The sequence below is a fragment of the Athalia rosae genome, chromosome 2 (genome assembly GCF_917208135.1).
Source record: "Athalia rosae chromosome 2, iyAthRosa1.1, whole genome shotgun sequence".
Lineage (NCBI taxonomy): Eukaryota > Metazoa > Arthropoda > Insecta > Hymenoptera > Athaliidae > Athalia > Athalia rosae.
In genome coordinates this window covers 15117100-15141606 of record NC_064027.1, presented here as the reverse complement: position 1 = coordinate 15141606, position 24507 = coordinate 15117100, and the positions used below count along the sequence as shown (strand labels likewise).

General features: G+C 46.8%; 1 protein-coding gene across 18 annotated transcripts in view; it reads right to left on the bottom strand.

Moving 5' to 3' along the window:
- LOC105692034 (CUGBP Elav-like family member 2) overlaps positions 1–24507 on the bottom strand; it is a 274308-nt gene that overhangs the window by 219276 nt on the left and 30525 nt on the right. For 17 of the 18 annotated variants that reach the window (XM_048650635.1, XM_048650637.1, XM_048650633.1 and 14 more), the window contains exon 2: positions 20553–22456. In XM_048650635.1, the coding sequence (XP_048506592.1) occupies positions 20553–20722 (170 nt within the window). In that variant the 5' untranslated portion in view covers positions 20723–22456. The remainder of the gene's footprint in view (positions 1–20552; positions 22457–24507) is intronic. The other variant, XM_048650631.1, reaches the window with a different exon arrangement.

Genomic DNA, 24507 nt, shown 5'->3' with positions numbered 1-24507 from the left:
ACTCTGGAATATTGCGGTTGCTTTCCGACCGTGACCAAGAACCAGAGGAGGGTTGTATTTTTGGAATTTGCAAATTTCAGCAGCCGAATGCGATTAAATACTCGTTATTTCACGCACCTGTCGTAGGTACGAAACGGTTTGCAAAACACAGTTTGAGTCGCAAAAAAATCGAATGCCACGGAATAGAAAGAAAAGAGAAAAAGAAGAAAAACGTTCTCTGGGGTTGATGTGAAAGAAGGAGGATAAAAGCACTCGTTAATTGGTCAACGATGACATAAATAAACGATCGGAAATCGGTGAAGACCCTGGAGCATATAGCGGTTTCGTTTAATTGAGCCAATCAGACGTCGTCGACTTTTTTCGTCCGATAGAAAATTTTCACCGATCTCTGCGAGCCTTCGGCCGACTCAGAGCCGAGGGAAAAAAACTCGCGCCAGATCTCTGCGAGATTATCGGACAGCGTTCGTCAAGGCCAACGACCTCGTCAACGACACTTCCTCCGACAATGCAAAAGAGCGATCGGCCGATCGATCGTCTTTTCCAAGGTACGTTTACCGCACAGTCGTCCCCGTCCGACGTGCGACGTATCCACGGTACAACACGGAATACTTCCATCCGTCGTACTATGCGGGAATACCGGAAGCGGACGGAAAGGTGGGAAGCTGTGGCTGGAAGGGAGGCTGCAAAAATACCACGACGAAGTACCAGTTGCGTTCTTACGGCATATTTGGCTCGGCATTTACCTAGAAGTATTTCAGCTCGAGCGAAATGCCGGCTTACCGAATTCCGAAATTTTGCACAACGTTTTCTCCGACGCGTATTTTATATAGTCCTGTACGCGTACAACGTATCCGAAGAGTTTACAGATTTTTTTTACTCACCGCGAAACTATCATCGCCTATAGTCCTGTTCCCAAGGTCTCTTTCGCGCTCGGTGGCACATATACACATTTTTACGAGTCACAGCTCTACACGTAAATAAGCCTGGGATGGGGTGGGCCGAAAGTTTTGCGTTGCCGAGAGTCGACTCAGTTCTGAAGATACGGGACGTAAATAAACACAACGGTGTAAATTTTGGCCCGGTGTAATTTCTCAAGTGGAGTTCCACGTGGAAGTACATACACGCCCTCGTACATAGCTTCGCCATATACTCGGTAGGAAGATGCCTCCTGTACACCCATATGTATGTATACTTATTCGCACACGTGGGCGTGTACTCGGAGGGGTAAATACGATGTGCAGTTGGCCAACGGGGCCAACATTGGTGCGGTGGATCCTTGGCGAGACGAGTAATTGCATAATCTTATAGCGAAGTATGGAGGGCAGAAATAATAAGAGGGGAAATATAAGCGGGGAAAGAAGAGGAGGGAGAGCGAGGGGGTGGGGGTGGGGGCGGGGGAGTTACGCAGCATCCCCGAAGACGGATGGGGAGATAAATGTAGCTGAAAATCAGTGAGCCGTCGGAGCCGCGGAAAAAACAAATGGGAAAATAAATAACGGACGACAGTACGGTAGGTAAAAAGGAGCCGTAGTCCTTTATTTATTTATACGCCCGAGCGTATTAACATATCTTATTCATACGAGCTTTTTATCGATGCTCCACGTTCTGATTTATTCGACGAAGCTTGCCCCGAAGACTGGATTTTATTTCTGGAACACATCCGAGAAATTTAAGCGATATCGTCCGAAGCTCGGAAATTCTTCGTCACCGTATTCCACATTCGAATGGTCAATGAGAAGTCGTTACCGCGGACGAAACGATGAATCAGTTCGGCCCAGACGTGAAGTATAAATTCAATGAGATGATTTCAACGTCAGGAATAACATTTTTCAAAATTTCCAACGACATTTTTAAACTTCAATTAGACTCCGAAACGCAACGCCTCGGCGAACGTCAGCCGGCTTATGTAATCGCTTTGAAATGGTAACCTGAGAAAAGCGCCAGAATTATTCATTTTTTTGACGTAATTCTTCCTCTTGTTTTTTCATCTAATTAGATTTTTCATCCTCCGATCACGTTCCGCGAAGATAAAATTCAAGACACAATAATTTTTCAATCGGCAACTCGAAAGCTCATCCGCTTTGTTTGGGTATACGTAATAAGCATTCATCGCAACAGGAATGTAAAGACGTGGGCTTCTTTCGCAATTATCATCGTGCACCCTCAAAAGAAAATTACCAAACCCGGCCACCCCCTTGGCTTCCGATACCTCTTAATGACCATCTTTTTTCTCTCTCTTTTCATTTCATCGTGTTTATGATTTTTTTTTTTTTTTCTCAACCGCGAATTTCATCGCACGATAATTTTTCTCTTCGCTTGGCGATGAAAAAAATAACGGCGAAGAGGTGGGTGGGGGGAGGCTACCGCGATATTCGAGACGTTAACGACGAATCGAATTACACCGGATCTCCTCCGACGGATTAGATCCAATACCGCCAATGACAACGGTGTAATGTGAGCAATGAGAAAAAAAAAAAAAAAAAAAAAAAGAAAAGAAAAAAATTGCGATTCAGCAAATAACTGCAATTCCTTCAATTTTCCTACCTTGAAGAAACTGAGATGACACACCGACGCGAACTAAATGTCTCTTTCTTCGTCGACAAGAGGAGTTATGTCTACCCACGGGGTGGGGTTACGCTTTCAGATTTTTTAATTGAATTTCTCTTTATTAACCATAGCGGAAACCGCACGTATTCAGCCGTTAGATGGCTCTCCCTTTTTGTATCGCCGAGCTTGCGGCCGTCAAAGGACATTGATAATTCAATAGGATCCTGTTGATTACGCGTATTGGAGCCAGACGAACCTGCAACCACCGTATACAATTTTTTTTTCCATAATTCGACCTCTCTACGTACATCGTCCTCGTACGTCTTTCGTTTCGCGTTCCATGGATTGGAATTTTTTGCTTTGTGAATAAGCTTTCCTCATTTATTCAGTAATTTTACTTTTAATGCGTTGAACGTTGACGAAGCGTGACGTTTTATATACGAATCGAGTAATCGACCGATCACGCAACTAAATCGACGGACGAACGTCCAAGATTATATCGCCAGACGTACGTACGTACGTTCGACGATTCAACGCCTGCACTCAGCGCAATAGGCGCGCACGAAATCAAAGAGTACGGAAAACGAATTTCAAGTGGTCAAGGTCACATCTGAGCGGGCGATTAGGCACCAGGTACACGTATATCTCTCTCTAATGCATACATAAGCGGATACGTATATACATATAGGACACGTCCGCGGAATGAAATGAGCGGAATATTCGTGATTGTTGGCAATAAAAAGGGCGGCCCGTTTCACCAAACGATACGCTGATCTAAATGACATATCAGCGAACTGGCGGTGAAATCAAGTCGCGTTATAGAAGGCAATTTTGAACAATGTGCAGCGGGGTATAATCGTCGCATGGCGTACAGTATTCGGCGCATGGATTTATCGAATTTTACCAAACGTGCAATGAAAAGTCGTTCGGGCCAGAGATAACTATTATCGGTGCGCAGGTACTGTGGGCGCACGGCACGACTACGTTGCAACCGTCCATTCGCGTCCGCGCGATAAAATGTTGCGGGTCGCGGGGCGCGCATTATAGGCGTACAACAATCAGCTGCCAATTAAGAGAGTGACAAACGTCGGTCGGTCCGTCGCTAAGTCCGCCTGATCGCTAAAATTACACCCAACGGTAGGCGAAAACAAACGAATGCCTCGAGAGAGAGAGGGAGAGACTAGATGCGCCGCGCTACTAAATTTCGCGTGACATTCAACCGTCCAAGTTACGGGTTGTATACGACGAAGGTATATAGTATGCTCTAGCCGCGGTGCCAACGGGTTCCTCACCCAGAATAACGCCGACGGAGTAACGGCGAGGGAGTCGAACACCGCCTTCTTTATTGTTGACTTAATTTTATTTTCGCAATTTTAGAAACGTTCGAAATATGTACGCGACTCACAGCTCGAAACAAATGATATAGATGAGATCGCAGACGAGATCGACGAGTTGAAAGAAAACGATGAAATTTTAAAGGGGTTTTTCTTTGCAGTGAGCAAAAAAAAATGGCGAGAACAAGGTTGCGCGACGGGGACGACGAAACGAGGGTATTCGGAAAGAGAGTAACGAAGTACATACGTACGTACGTACGGTGTAGTAATCGAATGTCGTGACAAACGGTAGTTAGAACATTTGCGGCGACGATATACAAAAGGGTTCCAAAATTAGGGGGCAATTCTCCTAATGCCTTCGAGTTTATCCAACGTCCTGCACAAACGGACGGGTGGTGAATCAATCGATAGCGTATAGATTGGGGTGGCGGGCGGCAGAAGCTCGGAGTTCAGGTTACAGGGTTATACGTTGACAATGAAAGCACGTGATATTCCTTTATAACCGCGGACGACAATCTTTGTCGAATTTCCAACCGCCCGTACGACCGATTCAATTCCCGAAATACCATAAATTTCGGCATCCCGGATTCCCGTGTGTGTGTGTGCGTGCGTGTGTGTGTGTGGGTTTCCCTCGCCTATATGATACAGGAGCGGCGGTTCGTTAGTCGCACGCGACTCGGAATTATTCGAAGGCAAAGTGGTGCGGGGGGGGGTGGGGATATGGGGGGTTTTCCTTCGACGTACCTACGCGTCTCGCAGCCGCACGCATCGACCAAACCAGCCCCTAGATTAGAATCGTTCAATTGACAACACGCGAATTTTGTACGAACCGCAGGGTCCGTCGGATGTCGTGATCGCGAAATAAAGCGCAATTTTAGCTTTTCGACCCGCGCGCGCGTGTCCGGATCCCCCGCTATTACGCCTCGGATTCCGTTCGCATTTACCACTCGTTGTTGGTTTTACGTCTTTCTTCCGTACGGCGTCGCGTAGACATATGGGGGGGGGGGGGGGGGGCGGCGCGGAATGATTACGTGACGTTGCAACACGATATGGATACACACGTCGTACTTACGTATGAATAGGTGTACCTGTGTTCGCACAGGGGTATAAGGTACCCACGTACGTATGGATATGGAATGAGAAATGGGTGAAGTTGGTAGGTGGATTTGGGCGTGTGTTATACGAGAGGCTTTGGACGGCGGGAGACGTAACGCGGCCGAGACGGAATACGGGGAGATAAACCATGAATTCCTATTATTGGAGATGGTTGGAATTACCGCATGGTAGAAAGGATGCAGATTGCTAGGAGCGTCGGTATAGCGTCGGGAGCCGGTGCTGGAAACTCGAGGGACCTTCGACCCTACCGGTATACCGACCAGGGGAATACCTACCCACCTACCCACCTACCCAGTAACGTTCCAGACACAAACAGAAGAGGACAAAGTTGACAGCAGAAAAATTGGAAAACGTGGATTAAAAAGTTTTATACGTGACTGAAATATTCCTAGTCTCAAGTCGAATCTCAGCGCGTCCCGCAATGCCGCGGCAATACCGCCGCGCTGCACCAGAGATTCAACGCGCCGTAGCGTAGCTCCAGGTACTCCTCCCCCTCCCCCTCCCCCTCCCTGTGTTCTTCTCGACATTTTATACTTTTACTCTTTATATAAGTCACTCCGATCCCAGCAGTGAAATATATCGAGGATCGCAACCATTTATTCGAACCTTCATAAATATCATTCGAATATCCTTTCTCCTGCCTCCTCTACGATTTTCTTTTCAATGTATATAATATCTGCCTCTGTCTTGTCGATAATCGTCACGCTGCTACCGTCCTCATTTCATCCCCAATCTTCTACCGCCGAGACGAAAACTACGAGGCTGTATTTTGATTTGAAAACGGTCGATCGGTTCGGAAAAAATCGAAGGTGAGTCGGTTCTCGTCGCAGAGCGCAGACACCCGAGTCGAGTCGTCTGGCCCGCGCTAATTCATACGCCGAAAACTTGAGCTTAACTGACAGCTGGATGTGCGGGCAGCGCGAAGTCTCAGGCCATTACTACCCGTGAATATTTTAGCGGTATAGAGCAAGCGAAACGTCCGAAGAGCGTGGGCGTAGGTAGGTATATAAGGGCGACTGAGGCAGAACTGCATATATAGGAAAACCCGACGCGGTAGTCCCGGAACTGAAAGACCCAGCTTATATTATTCATCGCGTTCATACGCTCGCCGTGAAGTGGTCGGGCACACCCGTGCCGGTACATATTTTTTTCATTTCATTCGTGAATTAACGAAAATAAATTACAATTCAATTATCATAAACGGCTTCCGTCTCGTTCCCGTCGACGAACTTTTTTTTTCCAACTCCGGAAGATGTGGGATCTTTTCTTTTTTTTTGTTTTTGGTACATAATTCGATCTTCGGATGTTTCGAGAGAAGTCGTCTTCGAATCGAAAACCGAACGAACGAAAAATCTCAAAACGCGAATTTCGAACGTCCATCCAGCGCGCGCGTTCCGTAACACCTCGGGCCTTTCGTTGTAGACGCGGCACACGCTTCGATCGTACGTCAAATCAAATCGCTTGTTTTCCCGTCATATCTAACACACAAGACCATTAGTCACATCGCGCGGGGCGGCAAAGAAACCGGTATAATAGGTCGTCGCTCGCCGTAGCTCGAAAATAAATTCTCACAATCAACCGATATAATTAGCTCGCGTGTACAAACGCGCCGGCTAGTTTCGGAAATTAGAAAACGTGATTCCGCCGTGTTTGTCATATTGACGACAGTTTTCTAATCATCGCGGGATCGAATTCGAAATCAAACTCCGAAAAACGATCTACAAATTTTAGGCGATATACACCTCTGACTCGAACTTGCATTAAACCAGAAGTCCTAAATTTTCCATCAGTCCACCGCGGTTGAACATGGGTTTCCTAAAGCTTTTATGAGGGTACTTCTACGTGTCATCAAAAGCTCGCTACCGGTCACATGTGTGTATACCCGAGAGGTCGGAGCGCGGTTTCGCTGCAGTCGAGCGAGAGACCCGGAGGAAAAAAAAGAGAGAGAGAGAGAGAGACGGACGAGGGGGGTGGTAGGAGGGAGGCGACGCGGTATTCCGACAATAATTTATGGTAAAGTCCAGCGGTAAACAATTACTGACACGCGAACGACGTGACACGCAACGATGAAATCGACTCCCCTGCATTTCCCATCCCCCCCATCCCCCCCCTCCCCACCCCCGCCCCCAAAGACCGCCAGGTAAAAGCGAATAATCAACGCACTTTCGGCGGTTGAAGCTCCGAGCTTTTGATAGACCTCGGAATCACGATTCGCGGGGATGTTGAAACGTCGAAGCTATGCGCGGCTATGGAAATTCACCGGCCGTGGTCCGTGAGAGGAGCGAAACCTGGGGAAGAGGGGTGGGGGATGAAATTAGAAAAAAATAAATAAAAACGAGGGAGAGAGAGAGAGACGACGAGAAAAAAAAAAAAAAGAAGATGGTCGCTCTCCGTAAACAAACGGCGGTAGATTTCGCGCAGGCGGCATGTCGGATATTAAAAATTCATGGCGCGTCAAACGAGCGGTGAATTCTGGTCACGCCTCGTGTATCTGACCCGGCGCGTTATGCCGAGGCAACAAAATTCCGCGTCCCTAATGTCCTTGTTACAAGGTGTACCTACGTAACCGTGCAGCGGCAGCAGCGACGGCGGCGGCGGCAGCTTTCGGCAATGTTGGCGTTGGTCGAGGAACGCGAGTCGCAAAAGAGAGCGTGTCGCTCGAAATACACGTCGCTCGTGATTAATGTTGAAGAAAGAAGTTGGCGCACGCGGGCGCTGTACAACCTTACGCCCTTTTCCCGATTCCGCCCCCCCCCTCACCCACGTGTTACCATGTAATGGGCGTCCACGCCGATATTAGCTGCTCGCGCGCTACGAATTCGTAAATAGATTAAAAAACGATTTGTACACGCAGCCGTTTATTACGCTCGATCTCGATTCAAAATTACCACGATTTATATATGTGTATACATACGTATATTTGCATATGAAAGTGAACGCTGATTGCGGATTACGTAGTCGTGGAAAAGTTCAGTTTCTTTGGGACTTTTGCCGTCGCGGCGGCATCCCGACGACGACGTCGGATCGTGGAAATGGCTCGAAGTCGAGCCAAGGCGGGCGTAGATCCCGTCGGGAGATAAGAAAGGTCGACCCGATGCTTGATAAATTTAGTTCTCGACCGGAGCACCGAGTACGTGTAGGTACGGTGTACACGTACGCGAGTACAACACATCCGAACGACGTTTTAGTTCGCGTCTAATTTCAAATAATTGCGCCCTAAAACCCCGGCGTATCATGTATACTAAATTTTCATCCGATCGAAGAGCGAGCCGACACACACCGGAGGGGATACCCACTCCGTCCGTTTTTTGCTTTTCACTGAATTAGGATCGAAGGATCCGGCCCGATATTCCCCGGCGAAATGTTCGACCGTATTAGGAATCAACGTTGGCTTTCGAGGTTTACCCCTCGCTGATCTTGGGGGATAGGACTCGCGCCGCGCCTAATTGGAGCGTCGGGGGTGCAAGGGGGGGGGGGGGGAATTTAAAAATGCAGGCGGATTCGGTGGATGGAAAATGAGAGGAAGAAAGGAGAGAAGGATTTCGACTCTAGGTGCGCTACGTATATATTTCCATCGGTCGTTCGCTCGCTCGCTCAACGGATGCGGTACGACACGGTAATCGACGAGAGAACCCCTATAAATTCAGGGGAACAGATTCCGACGGACAGTTAACGACGTAGGGCTCGAAAGCGACCCGGGCGCTAGTTTTGACCACCTCTCCCAATGCCCCTCCTAATTCGATACTTTCGCGTAGTCCGGAGGGCCGTAAAGTCGCGTATCGTTGGATGAGCTTGTAAAAGGTGGCCTCGGGCCTCGCCCTATTCAAATCGAAATAACTCCGCTGTACCGGATGAACAAAAAAAAAAAATAAGCAGCAAAAAGACAACCGAACGGAGAAAGTGGAGAAGATTCAAATTCACCGAGTACAGGAGGGTGAAAATGGAGCAAAGAAACAATATCAGCCGGCGTCGAATGTGCGGTGTAAAAATAACCCGCTAGCGACGACGGACAGGTGGCTGAAATGGTTAATCTTCGCGGAATCTATCGAACGGAAGTGAGGTAATTTGCGGTAGAAGAGTGGGCTATTAATTGTTAATTAAGCCCCGATGTGTGCCTCCGACTTTTCTCTTCGTTTGGCAGCTGCAGCTGGCCCGTTTCACCTCATTGAGACGCCCGGTGGATATATCGGATCTTGGCTCGATTTCAAGTAGAAACGATTGGGATGCTCCACCGTTCGGGTGTCGGGAAGGCCGGACGTTTCGAGGAGCGCGCGAGACGCGGACACGCCTGTGTTGCAACGCTGCGGAATCCGAGACCCAAAAGGCCGAGAAAAGCCAAAGCCGGATCGCAGGGGGGGGAGGGCGAAAAAAAACGGCGATAAAACAAAAGCAAACATCAAAGATCCGAGCCCCCTCCGCCCCCTAATGAGGTGACAACGGCAACGAGGAATTTGTCCAACGGAACCGCGACGCGTGAAAAAATAGCTACAATTCTCGACGTGTAACGTTTGACAACGTCCGTTGGAAACGGTCCATCGAACGAATCCGCGCGAGCCCGCCGTACGCGCGGCTCCATACATTATTAACAACTCACTCGAAAGCTCGAACGATTATTACGCCGGACGGTTTATTCGACGTTGTAATTACTGCAGTCCGGCTACCGCGTCTACGCCGCAGCATATTCTCGATATCGCAAGGTTGGATTTTCGTTAGCTAAATTTCGCAAACCTTGTGCAACAATGAATCATGCCTATTGCGCTAGCGGTGTACATACGCTAGGGTTATATGTGTGTGTGTGTATATACGTACGGTTTGGTTAGGCTTACCTATCCCAGGCGCACGTACGCAGATGTTACGGGGCATAAGCTCGCGCCTATGTTTGGATAGCGTAATATCTGTGGTTCCATACGGGGACCCGGGTGTGTCGGGTTACTGCCGTGCACGGCGTACATACGTATATGTAGACGCGCGTATGTATAACTATACGAGTGGATATATATATGTATGTATGTACAGGGTGTAAGGCGCGAGGCGCGTACGCCGCGGCGTGACTCATTATTATGCGAGTCGAGTGTGCATAACCCAAATGTTATCAAAAAGGCAACAATTAGCTATAAACGTTCATTTTGGCGGGTGATTTAGAAATTTACGACGTTCGAAACGGGCGGGAAACTTTGAAAAAAAAAATCCGGGACATCGTATAAAACGAGGCGTGGGCGTTAGTTTTTACGAAAGTTTCGACGTGCTTCTCTGGTTTTTTAATTATCTCGTCATGAGGTAGAAATTTTAACTCGCTCTCCGCGGCCGATACCGGAACATTCGCCGGTCGACCGGCGATGAGCTGCGTCAGCTCGCGTAATTTTTTTGTTTTTTTTTTTCTGTTTTTTTTTCGTTCTTTTTCGTCTTCCTTTTCTCTTCGTCGCGCGCGATATTCGAGTCGCTCGAAATATACCGACTCGGTTATATTTTAGCGCGGTACCGCTGCCGTTGTACGAGATGTGAGGTATTTTCATTCCGGTCGCGGGAACGCGAAGAATAATGCAATACTTATCGATTCGCGGTCGATTCAGCGGTGTATCAGATCTCGCTGTGAAACGCTCCATTCAAAACCGGAAGCGGGTCCGCAGTGACGCCGGCAGTGCGGAGATTCCGTAGCCGTTATCTCCCGGTTTCTACCCTTTATTTTTTTTTTTATTCTCACCCTTTGACACTCGGTATCCCGTTTTGTCCCGGCAAAAATCGTGACGTTCTTTTGTTTAGACCAGCGGCAAATCCGGCAAACTGGACAATGTTTCCTTTACAGCTTGTATATTCCCTACTGTTTCGTTTATTTTCATTCATTCCAGTTTCAAAAGCATTCGCCGATACCACCGGCGGAAAACGATATATATATATACATGTATATATTTTTTCCTTTTTTTTTTCTTTCGCTCGAACGTACCGATAGCGGGGTTACGAATGCCATACACCCAACGAATATAGTGTATGACCCGCGAACGAACCGTGCCAAAGGCGAAGTCGATATGGAATGAAAAAAGAAAAGTGAGCAAAAAAAAAATCCATAGCAATAGTTTCAACGCCCTTTCATACCTATACGCATTGTCTAGCTACATATTCCGGAATTTCGTGCAGTCCGCGTACATACGATGTGAAAAACAGCTGCGAAGCAGTTTTGATTAGCGAAATAAAATTCGTTGGGAATTTTCAGGGATCAATTGTTCCCTTTTGGTAGCCTTTTCCCACAGCTGCACGAACCCACCTAGGAATGTAAGATGACTGTGAGAGATTCGTCGGCGTCGCGAAATGTCAATTTAATAATTGCGGATTCCTTGCTAACGTTATCGCGCGACGTACAGTGTCGCGGAGTATTGAAACTGGGGGTGAGGTCGGAATGTCACATTGTCTAAGAGTTTCGAAGGTGCAACATCAACATTATCGTACGATCCGTACGATGCACCGGGAATTTTCCGGAGACGGGAATTCGAGATGAGAAGAAAATAATCAGCGTACAACTTCACTGCGTTGAACAACGAGGATTTTTCGCAGTAATAGCGTGGTACGTACGTAACTGACTCGTTGCGCAGCGGTATATGATGGAAATAAAATGAATTCCATGTGCCCCCCGTAACGATTTAGCGAGTGAATCGTGATGAAATTCCACTCGACGGTCGCATTGTAGAAGAAAACTCCCTCTCTCTCTGTGTAGGATATTTTACTAATCCGATTAGTAATTGAATGTATTTCCATCATATATAGCATCAATAATTGAAACTCGATCCAAGTGCTATAAATATCAAACTTCGTATTTCCCATTGCCGCCCATTTTTCCATGTTATATACACTGCGGGTAATACTCCGGCGAATAGCTTCACCGGCTAATTGTGACCCGTACCGATTTTTCCGCGCTATTTTTCACCGTTAGATTTTTCCCATTGTTCGCCGTTGATTCGCTTTTTTCAAAGACATTGTTTGTCTCTTTATTGTTCGATTCATTTTTAATAAATTCGACGAATGAACAGAGCGCGACAGATGAAGCAAAAACACGTGACCTGGATGATCCGGATGTAAAGCTAATGATTTATAAAAGGTATTCGATTCTCTCGTATCATACCCCGTATCTGCTGTCCGTCCGTTTTTTCTTTAAATTCTAATTCCACGTCGTCCATTTTTATTTCACATAATCAGGCGGGTACTTCATTTTACTCACCGCCGTGACGGGCACCAAATAATGTAGGTTTGTCATGAAATTTACTCACCTGGAACAAAAAAAACGTATGAAAAGTTTGCGACAAAAGAGAAAAGAAGAGAAAAAAAAAAAAACATCGAAGAGACATAAAGGAGTGAAAAAAGGTAACTTGTTATTAAAAGGAACGTCGCATGATTACGTAGTAGATAACGGTAGGGGGGAAGGGGGGTGAAGAGGTAGCGCACGAGATACGAAGGGAGAGATTGAGGTGGAAATTATTAAAGGGTCCCCTAACGGTACCCTTAAGGTTTTTACGTATTATATGGGGCGGCAGAAGGCAGCCGTGTGATTTAAACTTATTGGCAAGGTCGAAGTCATCCAAGAGGTAGGAGGGAGTTATAAGTAAGGGTTAGCAACAACAAGGCGGTGAGCCTCGCGGAGAAAGTCGAGCGTTCCAGGGGGTTTAATATATAACGCGTCACCGCTCGATCGAGCTTTGTTCTATTATTTAGTCACTTGATTAACTTCCTCAGCGTTCAGTAATAACTAACTTCCCCCGGCAAACCTATATTTATATACCTACAGCGGAGCGACGCTCCGCGACGCCGCTATGCGCTTAAACGACGTCAAGAGCGAATGAATCTCGGCGCGACGCGGAGTCCAAAACTTCCACTTCGCAGCGAAAACAAAAGAAGAAAAAAAAGGAAATTCGTATAATCGTAAAACACGACAAGTCCGTGACACAATTGTCCGATAAATGACGCTTTTTCATCATCAAACCCTCAGTCGTTGCTCGATGATTTTTCACACCCATCGCCCTCTAACGTCTCGCGACGTCTGCCTTAACCCGTGCGTCGAATAAACGAAACAGGGTCGTGTCGTCATTATAGGCTACGGGTGGAGAATGAGCCGCAAAGGTAGTCGTAGGGGAGGTAAAATTTCAGGCAGCGAACTACACGGGACCGACGAAGGTTCAGCCGGGCTAAGAAGAAGCGCGTTGTATAGAAGCGAGAGCAGACACCGAACCGCCCGAGCACTTTGCTTCGGCTCAACCACTAGATGCGGTGATTAACCCGGAGGTAAACAACCCCCCAATAACATGCTAATGCGAAAGGGAGTCGCGGAGAGGGGCGTATAGTATGAGGTAACGGCGGGGGTAGCGGCGGGGAGGAAACGCTCGGGGGGGGGGGGGGGGGGTGAACCGCGGGATTTCGAGGAGACGAACCAGAAGTTCTGTTACCGTCCCTAAGCGGCGTCATATACGTATACGCCCGAGATACATGTCAACGACTAGAGATCGAGGAATAATTGGCACTTAATTGTTTACTCACGAAGATCAACAGGGTTCAGCTCTGTTATATCCGCTATAACCCCGTAAACTACCGATCCGATAGCTCGTGGGATTAATTGCAGAAATATAAGGTAGTAGGTAAGCTCCTTGCCGATGTTTCGTCTCGTAAGTTTTTCGCGAGTCGATGAGCAGCGGAGAAAAAAGGGGCGTTCGTCGGGCGACGTTTCGGTAAATTTTTAGATACCTAAGCGGAGAGCGAGGCGGGCGATCAGCGAATGAAAATTCCCGTAGAACTTTGGTAGGATTGTGTCAAGGACACGTTGGGTTGTGAATTGTTTGATTTGTTTAATTGACAAAATTGTTAAAACTGCTTTATGGGCGAGTTGAGCGAAACTTGATTAACGCAAATAGAATTCACCCTGTAAAATTGAATATATTTATACGCGAACGATCGCGCAACGGTATCGGATTTTAATGAAATCTCTGATCAAACGCATCGCGATATTATGCGTTCCAGCTTTGCTACACAACGTGCTTTGTGTCCACCCTCTATGCGTTAAAAATACCGAATTAGCTTCTAGATGAACGACAAAATGTTCAAAACCAAGTATCAAACTCCATGTACCCAACCGGATTCCCCCTAAAACCGAAGCTACCGAGGCAAAAGTTCAATCAACCTAATGTCCACATTAAACGTGCGTCCCGCGTCGCCACGCGAAAAACCAGATGAAATCAGAGATTTTTTCTCTGATTTTTTTTTTTTTCATCATCGCACCCACTTATTGACATTTGTTAATCCACATACCGCGAGGGAATCGATGCACGGAAACGAACGCTCTAAACACCGGAGACATCGCGTACAATAAATTATAAATCGGGGATCTTATGGGATACACGTAATTTTTCGGAGGCCCAATTTATCGGGGTTTAAGATCCCCCGATTCTCTCCGTCCCGATTCACCCTAGAGTCGACATATTCGATTCGACGTTCTTCGTATGTTTCACCCGAATCTGACGCGAAACATATTTTTTCTATCTTCTACCCAAAATCTCAGATCTGTTTTCCAGTAAACACGCGTGCGCGCCCTCCGTTAGAATGACCATTGTCCATCGCGACGTCGACAAACAAATCGCTCTAGTTTTCCCCCCGGGGGCGAAAACTTCGCGAGTCGTTCCAACGCTCCCGGGCTGCAGTCGAACGGTACACTTTTTTACGGTTCAAATTTTACTCGCCAGAATCCGAACCGTCGTAAGTCCACCTGACGCGGGGCAACCTAGCTTCGTTCGTCCTTTTTATCACCCAACCTGACCCACGTCGTTCCTCGGAAAAGCAACCCTCGCCACATATGCCGCAAGCGGTGCAGTCCGGCGATAACGATGATAATATTAATAAAAGAACGGCGATAACTGTAACAATGATCGTAATCGCTTCATCATTTCGGTAATTCGGCTGATTGCGGGCTTCTTTATCTCGAGCAACGCGTACCACCCGAGTGAGATATGACGGAGTGATTTACAGACAACGTATCTACAGCCATACGCGTGTACATATACGAGTGCATCAGGCTCGGAGTAGCGCGTGATTTTTTTCGGAGCTTTTTTTTTGACAAGTTCCACACGCGGTTTGATAGTCCCAAAAAACGTTGTAATTCCGTCTGGTGATAAGTGCGAAGGTGTCCATTTATACCGCTATCTATCCACGTGGTCTGTCTCTAGGTGTGAGTGCATGTATACATTTATGGAGGAAGGAGCAGAGCTACTCGGGGTCTCGTTGTCAGATCGCGTGAAACAAAGGTGAAGTAATTTATCGGCTAATTCGAGGAAGGAGGGGAGTAACGGAGGTGTAAGAGGATAGGGGACGGGGGGTGGGGGGAGGAGGAAATTGATTGACTCGAAAATTGAATCCCAAAGGGGGTGAGTGGAATCGATAATCCACCATCGACTTCTCTTTGTACTTTAATCAAGCCACTCCGGAACTGTGTTAAAAAAATATTTTCGCTTCGTCGCGGTGTCCACGCTCTATACGAAAGACTGCCATTACGTACCGCCGCACCTTACCCACCCTACGTGCGAACGGACTTTCAAATTCTACACGTGTATAAATCCATACGAAGAGTGCGCCAACGTACCCATATACCCATGTGTACGTACTTTAAACGGGGACTGATGCGACGAGCGAAACTCGCGTGGTTATCCGATCGCACGGTCTGCGGCATTGACGACGACACACCACCCGCGCGACACCGTGTTCACGCTGACGATTCTTCGGTTCCGCACAGGTGAAGTATGAGCGGACGAAGGTGACACGATTTGGAGCTCGTCTAGCTGCTGCGTGTCGCGACTGTCGCGGAACGTGGCTGAAAAGCAGGTGGCATGGCACCGGCATCACCCAGAATATGTGACAATGCCGAACGGTACGTGCTTGGGACTTGGGGTTACACGGGACTGCTGCAGTCTGCTGCAGGTTCGCCCGGGTGCGCCAGGCGGTGTTATACTTCTGGTACCGGTAGCGTTAAGGGGTAGTTCCGAGACTTCTCTCATCCAGCAGGAATTCGACGTTCTCCAGGGGGATGTTCCAACTTTCGTGAGTCGGCTGCAGAGACGGACCCCTCCCTCCCTCCCGCCCTCTCTACCTACCCCTGACTCTCCTCTTTCGACGAATGGGAGATCACCAAGATTTCGTATACAGTCACTTTCAGATTTTCTCTGGCTTTCGGAATTTACTGCAATAACCTCGCTCGCTACCTGTATATTATCTATCTATACGTATACTCGACTTGATCATAAGTGGCGTAGTTAGACACTACGGGATCGTCACCTCTTCTGTGCACTGCGGTAAATTTCCACCGGGGATGTTTTTTTGCCGCGTTAAATCTCATCGCGTAGCGTCCAACCGTGCACCACTTATGATTGAGTCGATGTTACATGCAACGCCATTGGTGAACACCGGGTCTTATTGATCACGTGCTTCACAAGTCTTCCATCATCCCGATAATCCCCCGGAGTATTCGGGACACATTATTATACGGCGTTCGTTGAAACAAAAACGAAGACTTTTGAAAAAAACAGAAAAAAACCAAATGGGAACGCGGAAAAGAAACAAGTTAAACAAAATGAAAAAAAAATATCAAAAAAAATGATAAGAATATCAAATAATAAAAAGAAAGAACGTAACGATTTCTTGCGGTTCTGATGTTCTCCGTTTGGATGAAGAAAAAAGAAACACTCGACCCGTTATCTTATCTGGAAGAGAAAAGGAAAAAAAAAAAAGAAGAAAAAAAAAAACTCGTGAGCTCAAGTGTCTGACGGAGTCCGCACCGCGCTGCAGAGGACGTTACTGCGGCTGTTGGTGCGAAGAACTTTTATTCAATTCTCGGTCCTGGCGAGCTTCCAACCTATCACTTAGACAGCTGTAAAACTCTAGGGACCCATCGGATGGAATCAAAGAATTGTATCGCAAGTTTTTCGGTGAATTTTTACACAACTTTTCCTTCAAATGCAAACTTAAGTTTCCGACGATTAGAGAGATCCCCCAGCAGTGATTGGAGGGTGAAGAAAGAGGAAAAAATTTGTTCATGAATTCGAGAGGAGGAATAACCGGCGAGGGATGGGAGAATGGGGGCGAAACACGCCGAGGGGAGCGGTTTAAATATTCTTTGATCTTCGGCGGCGATGTAAAAAATAATAAATTGAATCTTCGCATTCTCTGATCGCTTTTCCACCCCGCCTCCGATTCCGCCCTTCGTTTAGACGCGGGACTCGGACACGTGTACTTACGAAATTTAACAAGCGCTGGGGTGAAACTACTCGGTGAAAAAAATAATCGACGGCGACGCCCGATACGGCGAATATCAACCGCGATCCGAGCTGAGGAATTGCGGCAAAACTCGATAACTCTAGTTAGCAGTCATGTTCGCTCACGTCGGAATGCGAGGAGGAATATATTCAATAAGTCACGCGATCGCGGTACCGCGATCTGACTTATTGCCCGTTCTCGGAGGGGTCTGTGTAGTGTTGGTATATATTATATCGTACACACGTGTGCTTCACACCCGTAGTTGTTCAAATCTACACACCCTCGTGTGTATCTCACCTACACGAAGGAAAACGTCCACTAACCTTACCCCGCACAGCTGGGTTAACCGGCCACGTACGCGTCAGTAATAATAATCGAAGAGTGAAAAAAGAACGGACGGATTTTCAAACGAGAATCGAAAGCGAACGCATCAACGAATCGGAGCGATAAGTTTCTCTTTGACACGAAACAGACCGATCGAACCCGTGATCTTGTTTCGAATAGTGCGAGGAATCCTCATTTGTTGCCAAGAAACACGACCTTCGTTAACCTTCGGACAGATTATTCGGAGTTAAACGAATTTCGATTTCCGCGAACGCGTCATTGCATTCTACGAGCAGCCATCGGTTAAAATGTCCCAAGAACATTCTAGGATCGGACGAAGTGTAGACGTACGAAGCGTGCGGATTTACGTAGTTCCCATCACTACGGAGCTTTTTTGCCGGGCTTTTTTCCGCCCGCGTGCCCTTTACGCTACCCCCACATCTACATATCGGGCGATGATATATAACCTTGACAAAACTATGATCCGTATCTCGGCCGCCTCTTTCTCGCCCGTCAAGGGTGGTTGTAAATCTTTGGCGACCCCTTCGTCCGTTCGTCGTATTCGTCGCCGTGACTTCGGACTGTATAGGACGGCCGTGGAGGCTCGTTGTGGTTCGCTGCGCGGGAATCTCCTCGCGGGAATTCGCATCCGTGGGTGTCGAAGCGATCGTCCGGCGAAATTTATACCGACCATCCGACGGACGAACGGACGAGGAGCTGTAAAAATTTTTTTTGTTCCGCCCGATCCGTCCCACGTGAGCTTGATTAATTTTCACGGAGATCGCGATGATATTCGTCGTCGGCGAAACGGTGGCATTACAGGTGCCGCGGCAGAGTTTCGGTTAAAAGAAGCACGGAAACTGTTTTACAACACTTGCTAAGAGAGCGCCAGATGGAGAGTTACGTATTAGCCGTGACAAATAAAAGATAGCGGAGCTGGAGGGAAAATAAAAAAAAATTGGTGGGTATCATTGTATACATATAGTAGGAGAGATAAGGCATCTGGTGCGCTGGTGCGCGATAACGCCGCGAGCGAGTCTAATAAAATTAAGGTAACGGCCGTGAGTTATACAACGTGTATTAGATTGGTCTGAGGTGAGAACGACGAATTAAACCCGGAGGAGATTTTTAAGGGTGGCTAAACGTTGTCGGGGAATCCGATAGAGGGGTATAATTTTTTCGACTAATCGTCGCATCGTCGTTGGATGCGAGTAGAGAGAGAGAGAGAGAGAAAAAATGAAAAACGTTTGCAGCGTGTGGAAATTTTTTATGATCCGCTGAAAGGTGTAGCGATATTTTATCCGAAATCAGCTACACCGTGGTACGCGTTCGTTAATTTTAAATATCTCGTGTAGTTTACCGTGCGGATTGCAGAAACGTATTACGTTCCGTCGAAATTAATTCATAAAAATTTCAATTACATCGGAGTGCACCGATACGATTGTCGCGGCAACGGTACACCAACGATGCAACGAATTTGCAGTCGACTGAAAAATATGGGCGTTGATCAACAGAAAATCAAAACTGACATGAAACGAGTTTCGGAACGTACCAGTAAATGACATTAATCAGGGGTCGTGTTACTGAAGAAGATAATCATCCACGTTACGTTCGTACCTGAATTCGTTTATCAAACTATTTCATATTCTCGATCAAAATGTGGCGCATAATGTTACGAGATAATTTCCCCCATTCAAAGAATCGGTAAAAATTTCTGTTACCCAAGTAAAATATTACAGTAGTTACGTGTTTCTTTATATTTCGCACTGGTTAACTATTGCGCAATTCGTAACAACGTCCGAGAAGCTCACCCCGAAGTTGTGAACACGAAGAAGTTGAAAAAGTCTCGAACCGAATATCAAAAAAAAAAAAAAAAAGGAGGTTAACCGCAGCGTAACAAAACGAGGCGATAAACGACGTTAAAATTCTGAACATCGGGGCAAAAACGCCCTTATCAAAGTTGAATAGAGATAGCAGTGTGTGATGCATACCAGATGTGTTATAATAACGATCGTAGGCCAACGCCGATCCTCGGATCGCTCTAATTATTCCTCGAGCACAAGAGGTGAGTAATTACGAGAATGAAAATGAGTAGGGTAATTGCGTTCGTGATGAGGAAAGCAAAAGCTTGCTCAAGTATGTGAGCTTGTACACCCATCTTTCCCTCTTTGACGATTTCGAATTCCGTTTCGTCTCGGTGAAATTTCTCCTTCGAAAGTAAGGTCAAAGAAAAGTGAAAGAGAATAAAAAAAAGAAAAAAAACAAAAACAAAATGATGAAAAAATAATCAGTTACGTTCTCGAGTTTCATCAACTTGATGGAAATAACGACAAAAATGTATATACATACATATATATATATATCTGTTATAAGTGGGAAAACTAAGAATATCCAGAAGCGAACGTTTCAGGTTTAAAAAGCCCTTAGTCATGGTATCCAAGAAGTTTAGCAAGTTATTCGAGGGGTTCCACCGTGGGTCCCAGGGTATTATGTTTATGTGGCGTAACGGAATAATGAAGAGCTGGAGAGCCCGATACGCAATCCAGCGTTGCCGAAGCCTCCCTCTTACTTGAAATGAACACGGTATTTATGTTGGTACAATTTACAATGAGACATCAGAATTTAGCGAGAAGAAAGAGAAGAAAAAAAAGAAAAATAACGACCTCACAATTATTTTCCTTCCCTTCATTCTTGGCCCACTAATTTGCCACTCTTACGTTCCCTTCTCGTATCATTTGCGAACCCGAAGGTTTTCATTATTCGCTCGAGCTTCGACCGAAGTCGCTCCAAATTACATCGTACACTGTCACGAGTCGTTCCGATTTTTTCCCGCAAAATACCGTGCGGAGGGTGATGGGAAAAAACACACGCTGCTCAAATCGGGGGATTTCTTTTCTTTTCGGGAGGACACACAACAATCACGTCGAAGAATCGAAGTTAGTCAGAGATGGAACTTACGTGTTTTCCTTTTGGTCACCGTTGCTCGGCTGCGGCGGCGGTTGCTTGGAGTAGGGATGAGGATGTACAACGTTGTTGTTGTGCATGTGAACCTTGTTGGCGTTGCTGTCGATCGGTGAACCTGGCGAGATCTTACCCGCCAGGGCGTTCAACGAATGGAGCATTTTCATGGGGGCCCTCCTAGCGACGAAGACCCGGTGTCCGCCCAGCTGTACGCTGGCTAACGTTGCGGAAGACAGCGTTCTGCCTGTGGTTTGAAGGTCTGAACCCCCAAACGCAGTTGGACACACTTGATAACTGCTAGGACGAGATGTCCCGGCCTTCGTATCTTTGGTTTTGGTGTTTTTGGTTTTTTTTTTTTTTTTTTTTCTTTCTTAAGAATATATCAAAATTTACAGCGCACGGTTCAACTCGCGATTTTATCTATGTGTATGTATGTCGACGTACGTAACAGATCAAGTTTTCACACACGTTAACTTCTTTCTTTTTCTTTGGTTCACTTTGGTTTAATTCACTAATATATTTGGTCAGTATATATATATATGTTACTATATTTGGCAATTATAAAGCTCACTAAACACTCGTTATAAGAATGACTAGTCAATTGTTCCAACTGTCTAGATTCGTTGTACTTTCGATTACCGACGGACGACCCAAGTAACCAGAAGCTACCAGAAATCACCTACGTCGATTGATCAGATATCGGATTTCCGGTCGACCGATTTCCCTTGCGGAGCGATACACGCGGATTTCCTTCTCCCCGCGGATCGTATCGACGGACCAGACCGATCTCTTCAGACCCGAAAAGAGTCTCGCGAACGCACTAGACCGCAGCCGTTTTTCAAGCGGTAACAACACCGGGGTAAGAACCACCGGCAACAACAGAAACGCACCCGGTCGCCGTATAAAGGTCTGGCTAAAGTAGGTGGAGAAAAGCCTTCCGCTTAGTGAAGAAGGTGCAGCTTTATAATAAGTCAATTAAAAGTTCAAGTTTAATTAGAAACTTGGTCTGCACACCGGGGATAGGGGGCCCCGACGAGTTTCGGTGTAGTTCCTTTGTTCCTGCGGGGCTCTTAGAGCGTTGTGGCAGGTTAAAGAGGAGTAGTCGGCAGAAAGGCTGGTGAAGCCTGTTGGCAAGTGTGAGGTGTCAAAGGCGGTCTTTCCAAGTTACAGACGGATTGCGAGTGGCGCATTTAGCCGTGCGACTGCGTCTGTAATGCAGTTTCCGTCGGTGGATGCCCCAGCTCGGTTAAGTGAGTGCGAAACTGGCTGCGGAATAATTTAACTGAGCTTGCCGGGTCGGTTGATGCGAGCTTCCTGTTTTTTACCCAGAATTCCAACGTCGGAGTTCGCCCTTGTCGTTTACAACGCGTTCTCACCGTTACTCGCGCTCGTCGATACGAAATATGGCAAATTAAAAACTCGCCGCGCCGCGGTTCTTTGCGCCCTTCGGCTCCCTTCGCTTCGATATCCTTTCCCGATAACGCGGATCACACGAATCCCGCACTGAGATCTTTTGAAAAATTAACTTCGAATTCGCTTTGACGTGGGTCAAAAAGTTCCGAGCTCGATTCGATCTGGCTACAAGCACCTGAGGTCCACGACTGAAGCGGCGCCGCACGGCTATCGCGGCTGCAGATAAGCGTTATCAGATACCTGGATTCCCGTCCCCTCCATCTCACCGCGTTGTCTCTGCCCTTAGGCTCCGCTCTCGACTCCCCGATGGATTAATTATCAAATAGGTATAAATATATATTTATTTTATTCGTCCAATATACCTCACGAAAGTTAAACCGCGGACGTGGACGCGCTGCAGGTCCTACGGTTCTCCGTTCGTCGTTATTTCGAAGGCTTCTTCATGATCCTGAAGCGGCGCGTCGCAAAGACGTCGCCTCGTTGGCTATCTGGAAGGAACAGTACATGGTTTTCGTTTTTTTTTCTTTTCTTTCTTTTCTTTATTTTACAGATAACGGAGGCGATGCACCTCCGCCATCAACGGATAGTCACACAAGCAAAGAGATCAAAGACCCGCGTGAAAAAATGTTGAATTCAGTTTTTCTTCTCTTCTTTTTTTCAGATAAAATCATTACGGAGGCTCAAATAGACGTACAGAATCCGTAACAATGGGAAATATATTCAGGTGGGCCGTAAACTGGAAAGTAGATCGCTTTCAGTTTTTGGCGAGTGAAATTTACGCCCCTACAATCTCTAGACGTTGGGTGTACCTATGCGATTATTATTACCCATGCCGGTGGATTTTTTTGGACGGTTGGAAACGAAACAAACGAACGTGACGATAGGGTGAATATTTTTCTTCCCGCACTCGTCGGAAGTCTGGCGTTCGCGTGACGAACGACTACCGGTTGAAGGGACATATATCTCGCGAGGCGTTTCACCCCTACGAAATGAAATCCAAACAACCGCCAACTAATATAATGATCCCGGTATAACGGGATGCGGAGAAGCGATGGAAATATATATTTTTTTTTTTTACGTTGAAAAAAGCACAAAGCGCAATTGAAATTCGACAAAGTTGTACACTCGGAATTGCGCTTTTTCAATTTTATAAGCTCACCAGTTTCAATAACAGAAGGATTTGAAAAATGTATATTTTCACTCCATTATACCGCGAGAGCGTGGATCCGCGCAACGTTCTCCACCGAACTATTTCATCGCACGTTCCTCTCGGCTGAAGAAAATACGCTGCATTATTTATGTTGTTTTTTTTTTTTTATTCTCCTCTTTTTTTTTCTCCCCTCTTTTCTTTCATTTCTGCAACTCCGCGGATCACGGTTACATTTGCATCCGGTGCACCGAACACCGTTCCCTACTCAGCCGTTGGCCTATGGTGTATATCCGGATGACGGCTCGACTTACGCTCTCGAGTGACCGTTGAATACAGATGAATCGCTAAGGCTAGCTCCCGCGTAATTCGCCACGATAAAGTGCTCCGCCGTTCGACATTCGCCCGAGGTAAAAGAGGCCTCGCGCTCCACGACGACACGATAAATTAATCGCTGATCGACCGAGCTAATTGATTCGAGTTTACGACTCCGTTGTACGAAAACGGAAATTGATCGGCGTGCAGAGGGAACCCCGGCCCACGGTGAAACGGAGATGACGAGAGGAAACTGGCACCCGTTTGTTTTCCGACGACAAACATCGCCGATGTGCGACTACCCGGGATTCGTAGATTGATACGACTGTTGCACGGCTGAGCAGCATATCACGTGTTTACGAAAATACCGCGCCATACCCGCGTTGCCTACGCAAACACGCGCGCACACGGGGCGAGCGAGGCGAGCGAGGCGAGCGAGGACGAAGCACCAGACGCTACGAGACGTGGTTACACACCACCCGGAATGATACGTAACGGTAATAATAACAATTACCGTTGCGGGACGACAATGAGCTATTGTCGTACGCGAATCCATCCAGATTCCAGCGTGGCGGTGGTGGTGCTGTAGCATCATCCGGTGCACGCTTTTGTATTTACTTAGCCTAACTCAATATAATATGAACGTTAAACCACCCGCAATAGTTGACGTACCTACCTACCTACCTACCTATACCACCGAACCGAACTGCAGCGGAGACGAGTGTTCGGATTTGTTGGAAAGTCAAACAAGCGAAACACGGAGTAACTGAGAACTGTGTCACTACGCCCGCCGCTGTAACGGCGAAGAACAATTAAGGGCTCGTGCTCCGGAAGAAAATCGAGGTGAGAATACCCCGCTGCAAACTACGGCTGCGTACTACTTTTTGTTTTTGTTTTTTTTGTTTTTTTTCTTTTGGTTTTCAACATTCTCTACGCTACGTTTTTCTACGAGATCATCATCTTGCGAACGGTCTTAAACAAACTCTGAGTGTATACTTGATTTGTTGGAAGTTCGATATTGTTGGATCTACAACGTACACCTTCAGCAATCTGCAAAGTTTCACTCTTCAATCTAAG